The sequence below is a fragment of the Venturia canescens genome, chromosome 11 (genome assembly GCF_019457755.1).
Source record: "Venturia canescens isolate UGA chromosome 11, ASM1945775v1, whole genome shotgun sequence".
In the NCBI taxonomy this organism is placed as follows: Eukaryota; Metazoa; Arthropoda; class Insecta; order Hymenoptera; family Ichneumonidae; genus Venturia; species Venturia canescens.
This window is the reverse complement of record NC_057431.1, coordinates 6,830,431-6,849,367: the sequence shown is the minus strand read 5'-3', so window position 1 is coordinate 6,849,367 and position 18,937 is coordinate 6,830,431. Positions and strand designations below refer to the sequence as shown.

The 18,937-nt window shown below is 40.4% G+C and overlaps 2 protein-coding genes across 4 annotated transcripts in view; one reads left to right on the top strand and one right to left on the bottom strand.

The window, feature by feature from the left end:
- Nucleotides 1–317: 317 nt before the first annotated feature.
- Nucleotides 318–8,214, top strand: LOC122417972 (uncharacterized). 2 transcript variants are annotated; one of them, XM_043431930.1, is made up of 8 exons: nt 318–409; nt 1,477–2,308; nt 2,392–2,687; nt 3,463–3,665; nt 4,107–4,468; nt 4,560–4,775; nt 4,884–5,023; nt 6,699–8,214. In XM_043431930.1, the coding sequence occupies exons 1-8, from the start codon at nt 398–400 to the stop codon at nt 6,729–6,731; spliced, it is 2,094 nt and encodes a 697-aa protein (XP_043287865.1). In that variant the 5' UTR covers nt 318–397; the 3' UTR covers nt 6,732–8,214. The 2 variants fall into 2 exon arrangements, with proteins under 2 accessions (XP_043287865.1, XP_043287864.1); XM_043431929.1 differs by having other exon boundaries at nt 4,881–5,023.
- Nucleotides 8,215–11,045: 2,831 nt separating this feature from the next.
- Nucleotides 11,046–18,937, bottom strand: part of Dop2R (dopamine D2-like receptor) — a 187,134-nt gene continuing 179,242 nt past the window's right edge. The window contains exons 5-7 of one of the 2 annotated variants that reach the window (XM_043432074.1): nt 18,173–18,367; nt 12,536–13,005; nt 11,046–11,670 (exon numbers count right to left, since the gene is read on the bottom strand). In XM_043432074.1, coding sequence (XP_043288009.1) covers nt 11,462–11,670; nt 12,536–13,005; nt 18,173–18,367 — 874 coding nt within the window. In that variant the 3' untranslated portion in view covers nt 11,046–11,461. The remainder of the gene's footprint in view (nt 11,671–12,535; nt 13,006–18,172; nt 18,368–18,937) is intronic. The other variant, XM_043432076.1, reaches the window with a different exon arrangement.

Sequence of the window (18,937 nt, the reverse complement as noted above, 5' to 3'; positions counted from 1 at the left end):
GCAAGACAGAAGAGTCGAGAGCGAGCAAGAGGTGGAATACTCACCGGGTGTGGGTCGACGTCGTACCCTGCTGCAGCCTCGGACGCTCCACTGCCGAGCGAAAGAAACGAGCCTCTTGTTTTGAAAGCGAATAGTCCATCGGAGTCGAACACGAGCGAGTGGAATAAGCTGCAGGGGGATCATCGGATGGGGGAGCCAGCAACGAAAACGAGAATCCATCCAGCGTTGAAGAAATCGAGAGTACTCTGGATTATGGAACGGCTATATAAGCAAGCACCAGTCGATTCATCGGCCACAGAGAGTTCTCAAACCACTCGGCAATAAGCACGGTGTTGACTTCGCCAAAGAGATACCGACGCGCTTCTATCTTTTAGTGAATTATTACGGATACTCCATAATGAGAGGACTGGTAAGTTGAAAAATAATAGAAGAAAATATCGTCGTTAGGACACTCGGAGTGGAGCTTCGGGTTTCGAGATGGCCTGACCGGGGCACGAGATATGGGGTACCAAAGGAAATGTCAAGGGACTCGTTTCTTTCGCAAATTTGAGAAGCTTGCTCTTTTACTCTCTCGCGAATAAATGGAGTGTGATTTGTTGTGATTTGATAATTATGAAAAATTGAGCGACTACGGGCACCGCTTCGAAATTGGTCGAGTTTTTCATTTTTACTGCAATTTCAATCCGATGCAGATTCCTAGATACAGATATTTCGGAAGAAAGAAGGAATCTTGAACGAATTAAGTTTTATGTATTTTTGGATAAATATAAAAAATTTAACGTAGTTCGATGGCCAAGTGCCGTATAAAAAATAGGGTTCAGCCCCCTTTCTGTGTGAACATTATTCGTTGTGAAATATGCCCCAAAAATCCTTCAAATTTCGTTAATTATCAGTAAAAAATATATCTTTACGATATTTTACTAATATTAACATTGTACACAGGCAACTGCTTGAAACGAGCGCGGCGCCCTAAAGTATAGTGATCGTCATTACCCGTCTCACTCGACAGCGTTGCCCTGTCGCGACCTTGAAATTTTCCCACTCAAATTCTCATACGATTTCTATTACAATCATTTTTTTCTCAAAAACTAGACGGTAGATCATGTTCTTTTTAAATTTTTTCTTCAGAAGATACTCTAACACTGTGTTTTTTTAAATAAAAATGGTAAGAACCGTTCTCGAGTTATTTCGGTTCACATTTTTTGTTTGACGATTACCATGTGTTCAGATATGAAGAAACCACAGAACTTTGACTTGAAATATCGGAAAAACTGAACGGTAGAACTACTTTTTTGTTTTTTTTTTTAATCGATTCGTTAGATTTTTCTGCGCAACATATATTTTTTTCAAAATTTCCGTAAGAAATCGGGTTTTGGTATTGGACAACCTTAATAAGTGGTTTTCCCTACCTGGAAGGGACTCTTTCAATTGGATGTGATGATGAAATCATTAGTTTTGTGACGTTCATTGTGTCAGATGATCTTGATCGCGACCACCGCGGTTGTCAGCGGTCATCGAGAAGCGACTCCTGGTTTCGCAGTGGATTTTCGGAACTTTGGAGGATCAAGACTATACCAAGATTTGCCATACCGGGAGCAGCCCAGATCTTTCCGAGAGACGGGACCAGCGCCTGGACAGCATCAGACGTACCGTCCAGAGTCGTTTCGCGACTATCGTCCATCATTCAGCGCGCGTGATGAGGGCAGAACCTTCCGAGACGAGGGACGTGGCGGATTCAAGGATGAAGATCGAGCGGGTTTCAAGGAAGAGCTGAGAACGTACAGCGACGAGGCGAGGCCCTTTAGGGATGAGGCCAGACTGTTCAAGGACGAAGGCCGCTTCAGAGAAGATTTGAGGGCGTTCAGGGATGAAAGAGTTTTCCGAGATGACGCTCGGGGAATCCGCGAAGGTCCCAGGCCCTTCAGAGAGGAATCGAGGCCCTTCAGAGAAGAAATTAGACACTTTAGGGAATCGTCGTACAGAGATGAGCCAAGACCCTTCAGAGAAGAAACTCGCACGTTCGAGGGGCCCAGGCACTACCGCGAAGAGATCAGGCCTTTCAGGAACGATGTTAGACCCTTCAGAGAAGAGCCGACCGGATTCAGGGAAGAGAGACCCTTCCGAGAGGAATCAGGACCGCTGAGAAACGAGCCTAGGCCATTCCGAGAAGAGTCCAGACCCTTCAAAGACGAAATTCTTTTCACCCAAGAAAGTCAAACACTCGCCGAGGCTCAGCATCGCTTCAACAAAGAGCACCAACATCGTCAGCCTCTCTCCTTTGGCGGACATTCCAATTATTTGAAGTACGGTAAGTTCACGAACCACCGTCTCAAGCAGCCTCCCAAAAAGTTCTCTCTTCCATCTCTCACTGCACTAATCCTTGCGGAACAGGAAACCATGGCTTGGGCTATGCCTCCATACCCTCGGCCATTCTACCGCTGGAGGATCATCCTCCCAGAATGCCATCGTCAATGGGCATCTCGGACCTCTCCACAACAGCTTCGACACAAGCACCTAACTTTTTGGAACATGCCATTCAGAGTAGTCCGCCGGCAAGTGAATCCACTATCACTGCGAGTCACATAGCCGTAACCCGAGCTCCAGACGTTGGTGCTACGCCTAGCGTAGAGCCTCAATCCGGAAATACAATAAGTCATAGCACTAACCAACAGCAGACGAACGAAAACGTGCGTAATTTTTCATCCTAGAGGTAGCGATTGTGTTGTAATTGATCCTCGAGTTTAAATGAACTTTCTATCGCGACTGGTGACGACTTTGCCCTGCCTGGAAGCCTTCATTACCGCCTGAGTTATCATGGTTTGAAATCTTCTTGAATCCTAACTGAAAATAGAATCCAAAATGCAGACACAAGTAGATGATTTTGGGGTAAAATTTGCTGCCCGATGGAGTAGTCACAGTTAAACTAACCATCGATACTTAAATGACGAAAGAAACTCATTGAAATAAGTGACCTCGGATGTTACTCTGGATTTCAAGTTCCACTGATGCGAACTCGCACTAGTGTATGCTTTGAGGGTTAAGGTTAAAAATAATAACCCGAGAATCAATCGATTCAGATTTTGCTCTGTTCCTCGAAAATAATGAAGACATGAAAACTAAATGAATTTGAAATGTTGCTGTGCGATTGGACAATCTGCAGCTAGTAAAACCCCATTGACGAAGCCGCCGGGATTGAAGTTAATGCTGCGTCCAACAGCAGCTCCGTTCATTATGATAACTGATGTGTAAGAGAGACTCGCGTTTGGTCAGCTTTGTTTTATGGTATCCACAAATATTGATCCCGGTTGGTATTCCCTTTGAAAGGTGTGCATCGACGGATCTCCAATTCTTGGTGAGGGATAGAGACCGATGGGAAGACTCGGAAGAGTTAGAGATGTGTAACGCAGCTCGTGGGAGATGGATGTACATCGAAGGGTGACATTAATTTCCAAATGCTTTTAGCTGGTCGATGGTGGAGCGACAAATCCAACGTCGAGTGGGGTCACCATTCCAACATCCGGGGGCACGAGTGTCACGCCCAAAATGCTTTTCACCTCTGGAGGACCTGCAATGTCGCATTCCCCGATGGGAATCAACGGGGTGGATGCTGATATTGGTGTGCAACAAGCTCACGGAGCAGCGTCCAATTCTCTTCACGCCTCCAAGTACGATAGACTTTCTTATTTTTTCTCTCTCTTGGGCGAGATCGTGCTCTTACTTCTTTATCGGTTTTCCCGTTCCCGTTCGCCTCAGTCTCTCTCGCCCTGTATCGAAGTCGTCGTAACTCTCTCGTTAACTTCCCTCGAGCTCGAGCCAGACTAGCTGAACAAAGCTCTCTATCCAAAATTCATAGAAAGACACAGAGTCCTGGCGCGAACTCAATGCTTGTGAAACGAATGACCAATGACAGGCTAGATAGTTACGCGAAGATTTACGATGAGAAACGCCGAGGAATGTTGCTACGTCGACACAGAATAGCCATTCCGTCAACGATTTAACGAGATCAGCAGAGCCCATGACGGGAATTGAGGAAGTGAGAGCTCCCGAGGACGAGCTCGAAGCATTCTTTGATCCGCGCTTGATCACATTGCCCCTCGTGATTCCAGGCAAGAAACGAACGGCGTGTCCTCACCAAGTTCCTATTTCCCGAGCGATACGAGACCGGAAGTGCCCGAGGCACTCTTGAACTACGTCTTCAAGTACCGGATTCCGGAGGATGCCAAGGTGAGATACACCTTCAGGAATTCACTTCAGCCTGAAAGTTTCAACCAGATCCAAGCAGTTCCATTGATTCATCAACACGGTCATCAAACTGCAAAATACACAGTTCTACCCGAGTTGAAGATTGCTGGTCTCCCGGCGATGCAGCCCGGGCCAACCGTCAACTACGTCGCGAGCCCGGATGTGCAGAAGGTTTCTTATCTCTCACCAAACTCTCAGGGTCTCGAGATCAGCGGTGGATATACGCGTGAGTTGGCCAATCCGCTTGCTCCATTGGCTCGATGGACATTTAATATCTGCGACGTGCTCCAACGCTAAACGATCTTCTCTCCAACCAGCTGGAAACGTGCCGCCGGTTAACTTCGCCGGAAATCTTATCCAACTTGAGCGTGAGACGCGATTTACGCCCCTGGGACAAGCTGGCCAGATGGCTGGTGCGCAGGCCAATCAGTACTCGCAGCTTGGCCAAATCAGCAGCGGCGAATACTTGACTCAGCTGGCTCAGTATGGGAACCTGGGCCAGGCCCAGGCGACTGGCGTTCCTTTCGGTCAGGGTAAGCTTCCAACGGGGAACCCAATGCCTGAACCCAAATCCTATCGCCATTGATCGTTTGATCGACCTGACACGCCCACTTTGATAAACATCGAATGACACTCAGTAGGGTTGCCATTGCAACTCGGGGGCTTCGGTGGAATCGACTACAATAGTCTCTCAAGTAATTCGGAAGCGGCGAGGGGAGCGGCGCCGATGAGTTTGGAATTAACGGATCCGTCCAGGCCACCAGGGGGAACCTTCTCCAAGGTAAATTCAAAGCACTGATTCAAGGAAGATCATTCGTTACTTGTGATCCAAAAAAGCAACTGAACTTTTGCTCTTTTCATTATTATGGACGAATCTATTCAAATCTATTCTCGCAATTGTTAAAATAATGCGCAACTTATTTGTTGAGGTTGATTCATTTTTAATATTATGACAGTGGTTTAAATACTTTCGTAGTGAAATCCTCAAGCGAAATGTGACAACAGCCATTTTCTATTTATAGGCGTATGTATATCTTTATTTTAAAGCAGCTGGCACATGGTGTTGTCAAACCTTCCACCGTTTGTGTCGCTCGTTAACCTCGAACAAGTTTTTGTCTTCTTCCATTTCCAAGCGATTTTCACCGGTAACGAGGCTTTCTCAAGACATCATTGATATCTGAAAACATTCTGTTTTCTCATTCTCGTTCTTGGCTCTAAAGTTGGGGGGATCCTATTTCTTAAATCCAAATCGTCGCACAGGAAGTGTGCCTGCCATAAGAGCCTGTGTATAACCCTTAAAAAAGTGTGATTTTCGTCAATTGTTTTCTCGACAACTGGACGGTAGATCCTATCGAATTGTAAATTTTAATGCTGCACTTAACTTAGATGGAATTTTTTGTCACTTGATTTAGCTGCTAGAATAAGGTAAGAATGAGGCTTCCAAAATGTTTTCAGGCGCGGTTTCGGCTTTATATTTCTTGCCTTTTGTTTGATTTTTTTGACAATTAAAAAATAATTAGATTTATATTTTTTAAAATATGATGTTTTTTCGTGATTTGTGAATTTTTTTCCAATCGTTGTGTTGAAATTATTCACGGTTGGTTCCATAATTTTTTTAATGAAATTTTTTTCACGTTTTTCGTTATATGATCAGGAAACAAGGGACCATCAATGTACTTGTCCCAACCTTTTTTTCCCTCGGGGAATTTTTCATATAATAATTCCGGGAATGGACGCGAGCTTCATATTTCTAGCATATTTTAAAATTTAAACTCTTAAATTTGGAACTTTCGATTTCCATTGGATTCGCGTAAACTTCCTTAAGATGCTCCACTCTCTGGCTCGGCTCTCGAAGCAGGCGGCGTACTGAGAACGGAATTAAGTGCGAAGCCCAGCCAAGCGCAGGCTACGAGAGTGTTAAAGTAGCAATGGCGAACCTGTAAATCCTCCAGACCCTTGAAAGAGTTGTTTTTACAAGTGACCTCCTGAAATTGCTACTCGTGCTATCCGGGGCTCCTGGCCGAGCCTGCGAATATGATTAATTATCATTGGGACCTAGCGGCGTCCTAGCACGAGGGGAAAAAGAAAAATTGAGATCAAACCACACTTCCCTTCGCACATACACCGGCGTCCTATCCCACTTTGGTGCTTCTTTTGTCACCGGCTTAATGGAAGAGTCTCAGGAGTTTTCCGCTTTCCCTCTGCGTCAGCATCGCAGCCTTTCCCAGGGAAAAACCTCTTCCACGGAATTATTACTGTGTCGGCTGTTTCACGCTTCGGGGAACATTGAGGGCAGAAATGACGGAGAGCGTCACTTAAAAATCCCGGAATAACCGGGCTCATCCTTTTATCCGGGAATTTTTTGTCCAACCTCTTTTCTTCCTTGAATCAAAGCTTCCTCGTAAAAGCTCAAGCTACCTGTGCACTTGGATACTTAATCGATCCTTGTTCTACAGATTTCCTTTGGCGACTCCATCTGGCGATTGTAGGACACTCCGGAGAAGACGTTCACGAGTCTCCGCTACTGTGTATAGGATTTCAATCATCAGCTCATCACTCCAGGCATCAAAAGCCACGTCAATATTCATTTCATTGAGTCCCCATTCGAGTTCGTACTCGATAACTGCCCTCGCGAATTCCAAGCTCGTGTAATTATAGTTGTCATTGAATGAGGCACTTTTAAACCAAGTCAGTACTTTCCGGATCGAAAGGCTACAAAACTGTGGAAGCCAGCATCGAAGACTTCAGAAGCCAGGAATCTCGAAGCTCCTCGTTTCGTCCGCTGGCCGTTGTCATCCCCCAGATTTTCGATGATCGCCGAGTGAACGCAAGTCTAAAGCGACCTCTCGAACATGAATCATAATCACACGAATGCCTCAGCATTGTGCACCAGAAAGAAAAGCCTCGAAGAAACTAGACAAAGAAGAGCATGAAAATGGGAATTGAAGGAGAAAGAGAGGAACGAAGATACGATGCACTGCAATGCTTTACGGTAGATGGAGCTTTGAGATGAGACCTTAAAGCCCCCCCCCCAGCTCCATTCGAATCCCTCGGCGATATGAATTCGCTTATCAGAGTCTCCTCGAAGATATTGAATTTGAATGTACGTATGCACACAAATATATTGCCAAAGGTATCTCGCCTCGCACCCAACTACGTTTTCAATGCCTGCCTTAAAACTACTTTCCCCTTCAACTGCCTCGTGGCATATTATGCTCCTCCACTATTCACCTCGTTGTACCCAACACGTCACATTCCCCATAAATACCTTGTTTTATGGCCTCCAGACGAGCTCAACCCCTTCACAGTTAACTTTCCAATTTCGATCGAACGACATTGAGAAATAAATACAAGCGTACTAAAATAATAGAGAAATGAGTAACATCAACATCTTCTAGGCACCATTCTCTGACTAGGTGGACTTTTTTCAAATCAATTTATGCAAAAATTGAAAAAGAATCATGGAAGCTCAATTTTTTGTGAAAAAATTTTTTTTTCATTCTCCAAAGTGACTGGCCCACTTCAGGAATCCAGTTTACAATTTTGTGGCCATCTCTTCCCAGTCAGTGATCCAATGCAAAGTTTCAAAAAGACAATGTAAAACGTGCAGCGTGTCGATACTCGAGATTGGTTGATTTCTCCTCATTTTTGAATTTGAAATCATCCTCATTTCTAGAGAATTAAACCAATGGAAATAAATGAAATTCTTAAAACATATTTACACAAATATTGTTGTGTTGTTTTGTTTTGTATTATTAAAAAACTAGGCTAGTTGCTCCGGAAGTCGTTTGATTTGGATTTAAGAAATTACAATATTTTTTCGTTATTTTTCGTGCGAGTAGAAAAAAATTCAGGATCCAAAAAACCACGCTCGGAATCGTTCAATTTGAACGACATTTTGATATCTTTTATTTCCAAAATATTCCAATATCGACGAGACAAAATCTGGAATGTTAGTTCGTTTTTCTGGCACCTGGCTCGTGCTATCGCTTCATGATTTTTTTAAGGGTCTCGGTCATATATTCGAAATAGAAGAATACAAATTTTTGAGCAATCGTTTCAAACGAACTACCGAATGAAATAAATTTGTATATTTTACCATCGAAAAAAGTTTGTTCGAAGGAGGCCTCTGAATCTGATGAAAAAATTGTCATGCCTGCAGCTTTCCAAGTATTTTGATTTCGTGAATGTCTTACCTGAGAGTTCGAGATCCTGGAGTCTCTGTCGATAATAAAAATGCTCATGAAAGAGTGGAAATATTGACCAATCGAAGTAGACGACGCTTTTAGGAACGGAAGGAAGGTGAAGAGAGAAGAAAACATTTCTCGTTTAATTTATCTCGGTTCTTTTAATTCGCAATTTTGGACTTTTCTCGTATTTTTCGATTTGCTTCAAGTTTCTTTTGAACAATGACACGTCGATGCGTTGATTCGAGAGCCAAAAAGGGCTCGCCGTGGGTCAATTAATTGGCCAAAGAACCTAAATTCGAATCGCTTCATTGTGAGTATTACGCCAGGTTATTTGAGCCTGTTTTTCTACACGCAACAATATTTCCTTCCCCACATTTTCCTCGGCTGTGTTTCCGTGTACGTGTGTTTTTCAACATTTAGCGTTACTTTGTTTATTTATTTAAGGTTTTCCACCACTTTTCTTCATCTATGATACAAGTACGTGTCTCGCCAGCGCGTGCCCCTGCACCATTTACATTTCCTCAATTATTTTGCGATTTTAGATTCACGTTTACATTTAACCCTTCAGCAAATCAAAAGTCACTTAAATCCTATGCCCTGTATAGACCATCTTAAATAATACAGAAAAATCCATAATAAAATTGTCTCATTTATCCCACTTCCGGTCCCACTTATTCCCATCGACCATAAACTATTTTTACAACCATTCTTCCGCTTTGCTTTTCCACACGACATTTCCTATTTACAACCTTCGAGCTAAACCTTTTTGTGCCCTCGTCGATGCGCCTCGTCCTCATTTTCGACATTTTTTTCCATCGAGTCGTCCAAAATGTGGCTCGTCGTGTTTTTTTCAATCGCGCCCAGCGTTCGAGAAAATTTCTTAAATTCAGGGGGCCTCCTGTGAGAATTACAGAAATTTTCTGCCTCTATTTTTTCCCTCCGCTTTGATCTTTCAGTCGAAATTCAAATCGAAACAAACGAGGAAAGAGAATGAACAAACGCGTTGCCTAGTCGCCCTTCGTTCTCGTACAATATTCTCGTATTTACAGAAACTTTATTTACCTACTTATATGCACAATTCGCGCGTTTTCAACAGCTCCGTTTCCACGTTATTTTTCACTTCTCATTTCCCCATCGATAACTCTTTTCTCTCGATATTTCTTTTTCATCATTTTTTCGCGTATTTATAAGTATATGTACAGAAGGAAACGTATCATGTTAGAAAAATACAGCGATCCTTACGCGAGGTTAGTAAGAAATATTCTATTACGCCGGTATTTTTATTTGTTGGTTTATTTACTTTTTTTTTTTAATCTCGCTCTTTCCCCCATTGGGGGTGGGAATGAGGGGCGGGGGGCAGGTGGTTTAGTCAACTTTTTATCATTTTACTTATTCTATCGGCGCTCAGGAAGCTAAAAAGTTTTATCATTATTCGGCGCGCGTATGCCTCGTTTATTATTTATGTGAATTTTATCGTTATACGTCTGTTAGAAGCGCGCATTTTTTGTGCTCATAAATTTTCCATCCATTTTCTTGCAATTATTATTTTTTCATTTTGATGGCATTATTTTCGTGATTTTTGGCTCTTTTCCCAATTTCGATACTCGTTGGGTATGCAAGCAGCGTGGCTAGGGGAGTGTGCCATTAATCGCGGGTGACAACGAATCGTTGAAATGATCAAATTTATACAGTTTTGTCTTCGCTTTCTGTATTACTCGGAAAATAAATTCGTTTTTCTGGCAATCCGAACTCTCACTTTTCTTTTTTACAGCATTCCTATTTACATGGATTATGATTTTGGGGAAATTCCTTTTTTTCCACGCTCAATTAATATTCCGCGAAATTTTCGAATGAAAGTTTTTTTTATTCGTTTTTGTTCTGTTCGAATATTATTTCGTTCGCCCGCAATGACGGATCGTTTTACTTACGTTACTAAAAAAAAGCTCGTGCGCTTTGATTGTTCGCAATTTTCACGCTCCCACTGCGTTTCACAAATTTTTCGACTATTTTTCAGTTACTTCAATTTTTTCGTCTCTTTTTTCTTTTTTTCTTAATTCGCTACTTTAATTCCATTTATATTATACAAGTCTCAGAAATCACGAGATTTTACTCATCGAGGAACCTCAGCTCGGATCGTGCGACCAAACACACCTCGGTTAATCTCGCAACGGTGATATGTTTTTTAAAAAATTTTTTTTCATCTTTTTTACCACACTCGATCAAGCATTCCTCTCCAATATATTGCTCAATTTTAATAATTTATTATTACTCGTTTGAATCATCGCTCCTTTTTCCTTCTTACGACTCTTGGAGATTTTTTTTTTTTTTTTTTTTTTTTTTAACAATGTGTCCGAGCTTATTTCGTATTTAATATTTAACCACAGACCAAATATATTTTCTGCCAAGTCCAATGCTCTTGACCCCCTCCGTGAGAATAATGAAAAAAAAAATCTGTTTTTTTTTTCTTGGATTAGAAAAACTTTTCTTTTTCTGAATGTTCAACATTTTTCGTTTCGTAAATATTGAAAAAGAGTTTACTTTCTCTATGCTTTTTTTGAACTATTGAAAAATATGTTAAAAATAATGAGAAAGGAAACAAAAAAGAAAAATTTAAAATCGAGTTCTGAAAAAATGGCCTGAAATGGGAAAGTTAAAGATTTTTTAAATTCGATCGAACTTGCTTGATGAAAATGAAAAATTGAAAATGTAAGTGAATGGGGGATCAAGAAGTTTTCGACTTGGCAAGAAAATCCATAACGAACGTACACTTTAGGATTCTGCGTCCCCAGCTCTCCGGTGGTTTTCAGGTAAGCGAACGTATTTTCTATATTTTCTTTATCTATCCATTTGCATTGAGGAGAAAAGAAAAAAATATTGCTACGTCAATACGTTTAATACTGCCACGGCAAGTTGCTATTATTTCCGATTTTATTTCATGAATTCGAAGTAGCAAAAAAAAGAAAAAATGAAAATCAGTAGAAAACCAATTGGAAAAATGTCATCGTACTTTTTAAGCGTTTTCTTCCCATTCAAATGCTTATGAGCTTCCGAAAAGCTTTTCGAAACTCCGGATTGAAGACCGTGTAAATTACCGGATTCACGAAACTATTCATGTAGCCCAGCCAAGACGTCACGATAAACGCTGTCACTCCTGGCTGGCAATCGCTCTCCAGCTTCACGCACAGAGCGTCCATCACGTTGCACGTAAAAAATGGTACCCAACAGATAAGAAAAACACCTGAAAGCACAAACACGAGTTTCTAGTTCAGCACATTTTCAACCGAAATTCAAATCAAAAGTTTGTTTCAAAATTAAAAAAAAATCGAATAAAAGCGAATAGTTCTTACGCAAATTTTAATTAAAAATGTCTGAATTAAATGTTTTTCACCCAATTTTCAAAATATTCGAATATTAATTGGAGCAAAGTAAAACGTAAATCACATTTTTTTTTCACACAATTTGCACAAGTTTTGGTTAACTATGGCATGGGAAAATGTGTTTTGTGGTGGGGGAAGGTGGCTAAAATCATTAAAATTCGAATAGCTCTGCTGGGGGGGGGGGGGGGGGGCTGAAACTTTTTTTCGTGATCTTGAATTGTGATAGCGAATCAAATAAATTGATTTCAAATTAAAATACGTGCAAATTATCCGTCATTTTCAAGTTAATTGAATCAAGTCGTAACAAAGTAAATTTACTGGAAAGTAAATTGAGAATTTTGAAATTTAGTTGAATTAAAAATTTATTATTCACAATAATAAGATTTCCTTGCAAAATTTAAATTTAATATATATATATTTTTTTTTTATACAAAAATTATATAAAAAAAATATTTTTTAATAAAAATTATTTTACTTTGAATAAAAAAATAAAAAAAAATCACGAATTAAGCAATGTAAATTAAATTAAAAATAAATTATAATAACTATAAAATATTTTCGTGATTTGAAAATTAAACCTTCAAGTATCGAAATGCTTTAAATCCATGCCCTCGATGATTGATTTGCACCAGAAAGAGTATGAATTTATCATTTAAGAATGAATAATTTTGCCTTAAAATATCGAGAAATGAAAGAAATTGTAGAAAAAACAAGAGTCTGACTCACCCAAAACTATAGCGAGTGTTTTCGTAGCTTTTCGTTCCTTCTTCGCTGAGCTTTTTTCCCTCTTTTTTTTGCTAGCCTTGTTGGCCTTGTATATGGTGAATCGGGAGCCAGCGGAGGCGTTCTTTTTGTCTTTGTTTTTGCAAGATCCGGTGACAGTAAGAACGCTGGGACTGCGAGCTAACTGAAGTGGCAAAAGTGCGGTTGCGCTTTTGAGCCTCTTGAGCTCTTGCTTACTCGGACCATTACCGTTCTTCTTCGTCGTAATCTGGGAACTTATGCTCGGGGCTGCTCCACGGGACACGGATGGCGGTGGTGACGAAGAAGTCGAGGAAGATGCTGCGGAGATAACCCGGGGATTTGGACTCGAGTTTCTCTCCATTGTCTCGTGCAATAACGTGCTGCTTGCTGCACCGTCGTAGCCCGAATCTTTACGTGGATTTGGGCTCCCCATTTGAGCTTGCGCTACTGCCCTGTAATAATTACACGTGTCAACAAACCCAGAGACCATGGAAACAACGTTTTCATAATCCTTTCCACTCTCGGCACATTTTCACTTTAATCAACGTTCAAATAATGTTCTCGACTTTCTGGTGGATCGTCGGACGTGTGTTCTTGGACATTAAAAAACATTCGAATTTCACCCATTTTTTATTAAGGTAGTTCGATAGCTAAGTGCCATCAAAAAAATAGGGTGCAGTCCCCTTGCTGTGTGAACAATCATTCGTTGTGAAATACCTTCCAAAAATCATTCACAAATGATCGTTAATGAATCAGTCAAAAAAATATATGCTTACGATATTTTACTAAAATTTCATAATTCCTCGGGATTTTGGAATTTTTTAATTTTTCCTTTTGCCTACGCCCTGCTAGAATGCATCTTCGTGTCGTACGCACATATACGAGCAGCATACGAATGCACACGTTTTTTATAACAATAATTTTTTTCTCAAAAATTAGACGATCGATCGTTTTCTCTTTTTTCTTAAATTTGTTTCTTCGGAAGATACTGTAACACTGTGTTTTTTAAAATCAAAATCGCAACAACCATTCTCGAGTTATTTCGATACACATTTTTTGTTTGACGGTTACCGCGGATGGAGAAACCATAGAACTTTAACTTGGAATATCTGAGAAGCTTTTTTTTTAAATCGATTCGCTAGATTTTTCTGGGCGACATATACCAAAGTTTCCGTAAGAAATCGGGTTTTGCTATTGAACGGCCTTAATCTTTTCCGGAATAATATTTGTCAAATCATAAAAGTACCGAAAAATTCGATTTTTTTTCGAAATTCTTCTTTTAAATTCGAGATAATTATTTCAAAAGTTGCTGAGCTTGTTCAGAACTCTTTGTTTGTTTGTTTGTTTTTTTTTGTTTTTTTTTTAATTTATAAGAAAAGGAAATAATTAAAAAAGAACAATATTAATTTTTTTTTCTTCAAGTTTGGCAACGAAAAGGTCACACCGCGTCGATAGTAAAATGGGACGATGAAGGATATATTTAGTTGAGAAATGTCTCGACCGAAGCTTTGCGAACGCTCAAAGAAATACACGAAAAATCGAAGGTGAAAAAAAGGGGGGACTGGAACAAAGCTACCTGCGTGTGGTCGAGACCGAGTGAAAAGAAATAGTGAGTAAAAAAGCAGCCGGCGGAGCTTGCCGTCTCTAATATTAGGTCGTGGCTGTTTCAACGTGTGTTTGTTTCCGGCGAGTCCAAGGGAGCGGGAGAATTGTGCGGTGTGTATTTTCTTTGTTTTTCAGCTATGTTTCTGCACGCCGAACCACTTGGGGATGAGCAATGTGAATCGAACGAAGGAAAAGAACTGGTCAAAATTGAAGGGGAAGAGAAGAAAAAACGAGCGCAAAAGCGACGAGAAAAGCAGAGGAGAATGAAAATGAAAAAAAAAAAAAAAAAAACAAAAACAAAACAAAATGGAGAAAAAATCGCAAAGAGCGAAAAGAAAGCCAGTGAGCTTGAGAGTTCTCTCGCCGTACTGTATTTAATTCTGGTTTTGCTGCTCCGGAGTCCACTTTTTCTCACCCCTTTGGCCCTCCATGCCCTCTCGAGGGGAGCAAGTGGTCCAGAGTCCAGCCGGAGGCCGAAGCGCAAGAGAAAAAAGCGAATAACCACCCTGCGGGATGGAGAATTATGAGGGAGCTGGAAACGAATGGAAAAATAGAGAAACCGAAGCTGAAAAAAACGTACAAAGTCGCAGGAAAAATAAAAATGAAAAAGAATAAAAAAATAAAGAAAAAATGGAGAGAAAATGAAAGATAAAAATCGGTACATCGCTTTTCTCCACGTGGGGAGGAACAAACTGGAATTATTCACAACTCCCTGCGCAGAATGGGCCTGAGATAAACGGTGGAAAAATTAATGCCACGCAGCCCGAGACGGAAAGAGAAAAGATTCGACGATCCCGCAATAATGATTCATTAAACATGAAAGACGACAAAGAAACTCGGGATGCGGACGATCTTGAATGGAACAACCCCCCCATAGATTATCTCGCCACGACGATCAAACTCAACAAAGAAAAATTCATTTGTGCGAACAGTGAAAAAAATGCTCCCAGCGCCCCATAATTCGACTCTCGTTCTTCCAACTCCTTTTTCATGTCCACATATAAAGTAGTATGGGGCAAAATAGACACTTAAGGATTTAAGCAAGTTTCATTGATGAGCATATGGTCTTTCAACTATTTTTGAGTCCCAAAATTGATGCCCAGTCCTTGTTTCCCGAATTTCGTAAAAAAAAAAAAAAATTCGGGGCAAAACGGACACAGCCCCTCAGAGGCATAAAAAATCGAAAAACCAATATTTCTCAAAATACAGCCGTTCCAAGTGACTGTTCCCGAATAGAATGTCAACTCGGTAATATGGGAAAAGAAATGGGACCACTCGCAGGCTCCATTCCTTGGATGTAAATGAAAAAGAATGAGTCAAATCTTATATCCCATTTCTGTAATGTTTTTGAGGAATGCAAAAAATTAACTTTGGGTCCATCGTGCTGGGTCCACGCACACAAAATATCACACGTCAAAAGATCACGCACATAAAATCTCACAAGACCACAAATAACTGTGACAAAATATCGCATCGATATAGTATATAGAGGCAAATGACGAATATATCACGGATTAATCGAAGCTTAATGTCGGTTAATCGAAGCTGTGTGGTGATGTATGTGATTGTCTGTTTAGGTTTGTTTGTGCATAGGGATGTATGTGTTTGTCTGTTTGGGTTTGTTTGGGTAGGGATGTATGTATTTATCTGCTTTGGTTTGTTCGCGTAGGGATGTATGTTTGGTCTGTTTGGGTTTGTTTGTGTAGGGATGTATGTGTTTGTCTGTTTGGGTTTGTTTGTGTAGGGATGTATGTGTTTGTTTGTTTGGGTTTGTTTGTGTAGGGTTGTATGTGTTTGTCTGTTTAAGTTTGTTTGTTTGGGTTTTGTTTGTGTAGGCATGTATGGGTTTGTCTGTTTAAGTTTGTTTGTGTAAGAATGTATGTGTTTGTTTGTTTGGGTTTTGTTTGTGTAGGCATGTATGGGTTTGTCTGTTTGGGTTTGTTTGCGTAGGAATGTATGTTTGGTCTGTTTGGGTTTGTTTGTGTAGGGATGTATGTGTTTGTCTGTTTAGGTTTGTTTGCGTAGGGATGTATCTGGGTTTGTTTGTGTAGGGATGTATGTGTTTGTCCGTTTGGGAGTGTTTGTGTAGGGATGTATGTGTTTGTCCGTTTGGGTTTGTCTGTGTAGGGTTGTATGTGTTTGTCCGTTTGGGTTTGTTTGAAACCCAAAATAATTTAATTGAAAACTTTAATAATTTAATCGTGATATACTGTCCGTGTGATATTTTGTCGGTGTGATATTTTGTAGTGTGATTTCTTGTCGGTGTGATATTTTGACGATGTGATATTTTGTCGTGTGATTTACAGTCATGGAACCGTGTACAGGTGTGTGCCCGACGAAGATGTCAGCTGTGAGTGCGATATTTGTAAAAAACGAATAAAAAACCTTTTTTTCCTAATTTGATTGCTATTGTGGTTTTTAAAAATAAGTCAAAAATGCGAATAGATAGTGAGAAAGTAGTTTGGGATCTATTTTGCTCCGAAATTTGAAAATTTGGAACCGAAAAAAAAATTTTATACATTTTATGAAATTTCAGTTTCGGGAAAGTCCGTTTTGCCCCCATGTGCCCATTTTGCCCCATATTACCCTACAATTGTCCTCGGTTTCGTTTTGTCTCGAAATGAAATGTTAATATCAGCGAAAACGTACACGAAGCTCATTCGAGCAGCATTCAACTTTTATACACTCAGCGCTTTCAGACGCACACGCTTCGATGAAATCACAGGACTCGCTCCTGTGTTTTCTCGGAGCTCGTATTCGAGGCTGTGTTTTGCCTCGAAAGAAACGGAAAATGGCGAGGGCAGACGAACGGAAAATGTAGAAATGCAATAAAACGAATTCCAAAGCATTGCATGAGTTTTTGTCCACGGGGAATTTGACGAGCACTGTTTCGGATGAGCTTTTAGGAATGAAAAGCCAATTAAAGGGACTTGAAAATATTGATGTTTCCGCGACAATCAAGCCAACAGCCGAAAAATACTTGAATTGGGAAAATTCTTGAATTAGAAAGACAAAACTACTCGAAATTGGACTTGAGGAATTCGTTTGAATTTCGATAGTACGCGCACCTCTCGCACACGTTCCGAAACCTCGCGATTCATATTTGGAGTTTCGGCCGAGTTGCGGAGGACCGGGAAGCAGCAGATCGCTCATTAGTTAATGGCAAACTCGGCGGAACCGGGAACGAAACTTCTCTCGAGTCGCGGTTTCGGCTCAGGTTGCATCAGCTGCAAAGTCAGGATGCTGGTTCCTCGGAGCGCATTTTTTTCTCAAATTTTTGCCCGAGTTTATCGGCTCTTCGAGCACGAGTTCGAGCCCGAATTTTGGCAGGATCGTTTCGAAAAAGTCGGCGAAAAAATCACGAATTTTTGCTCACTTTTTCGACTCGGTTCACTGACGATTTTTTCAATTCTCCAAATATTTACGCTCGAGGAACCACCAAATTGCGGAATTTCGACATCGAAATCCGTCCAGCACCATTTATTTGCTGTTTCAGAATTTTTTCTTCGTAACCAATATAATATAAAAATGAGAATGGTTATCAAGTCTTTGAATGGAAAATTTCACGGGGTTGCGAGCAAAGAAATATCGAAAAAAACCTTGCTTTCATTTTGTTGTTGGCCGAGCGTAAAATGTTCTCTAAATCATAAAAAAATCGGGAGTTTAAATTCGCAAACTCGGAGAAACAGCAAAGCGAAAAAAATTGAAAATCATTTGAATGAGAGTAGGAAAATCGAGTGATAAGATTCCTGAATAAAAATAAATAAAACTACAAGCGAATGCAAGTGAAAAAGATCGAGAGGTTAAAATTATTTTTCAATCAAATTTCTCAACAGGAATAAAATTTGATAAAGTACAAACGAGCGAATGAATAAAAAATTGAAATGAAATAAAAGTCGAAAAGATTGGAATTCGAGAGAAAAAACATTTCATTAAATTTTTTGACAAAAATAAGAGCAAAATTTAAATTACAAACGAAGGTATGAATACGTAATAAGCGAATGAAAATCTTACGCCGCTTCTTCGACGACAGTAGCGAGGAAGAATTCGGTGCTCTTGTCGTTGGATATCACGACAGCAGGATCCATGGGTGTTTCGTCCTCGTCCTCGTTGCTACCGGATGCTGTGTTGGTCGGTTCCTCGACTCCGGAGGCCACCAAGGCCGCCGCCCCGAGAGCGGTTTCCGCGAACCTTGCCACAGAATAACCACTGCTTGATCTTAGTCACAATTCTACTTTGCACTACTTCTACGAACGAGACAAATTGTCTCAAAAATGGACGTGGATGGAGTCAAAAAAAATCGATTTTTTTAAATCACTGGAACAAAGTTGCCTGATTCTGGGAAAAATCGTCAGAAATCTAAAAAAAAAAGTGAAAAAAAAATTTTAATTTTTTTTTTTAATTTCTCGAAAAAATCATTTCCAGAGTATAAAAGTTTGGTCGAAGCCTCCGTACGAAAAAATTCATATTGCCAGGGAAATGAAATACCCGCGATTGGAGAAAATGAAGGAAAATGAAAATTGGAAAAAAAATTGAATCGACAAAAGTTGGAAGGAAATGAATATTTATAAAAAAATAATTCGCTCAGGTGTTCCGATTAAAATAAAATTCTGATTGAACCAAGTTGACGACGGAATTGAACATTTTTCAAGCACTTCGAACGCTCCGCTCATGGGGGGCCTCGAGTAAATTTGCATTTGATAAAGTACCTTGGATCATATTCCACAACGTCAAACGTAGCGCAACTCGCAGTGAAAAAATATCGCAGCGAATCCTCCG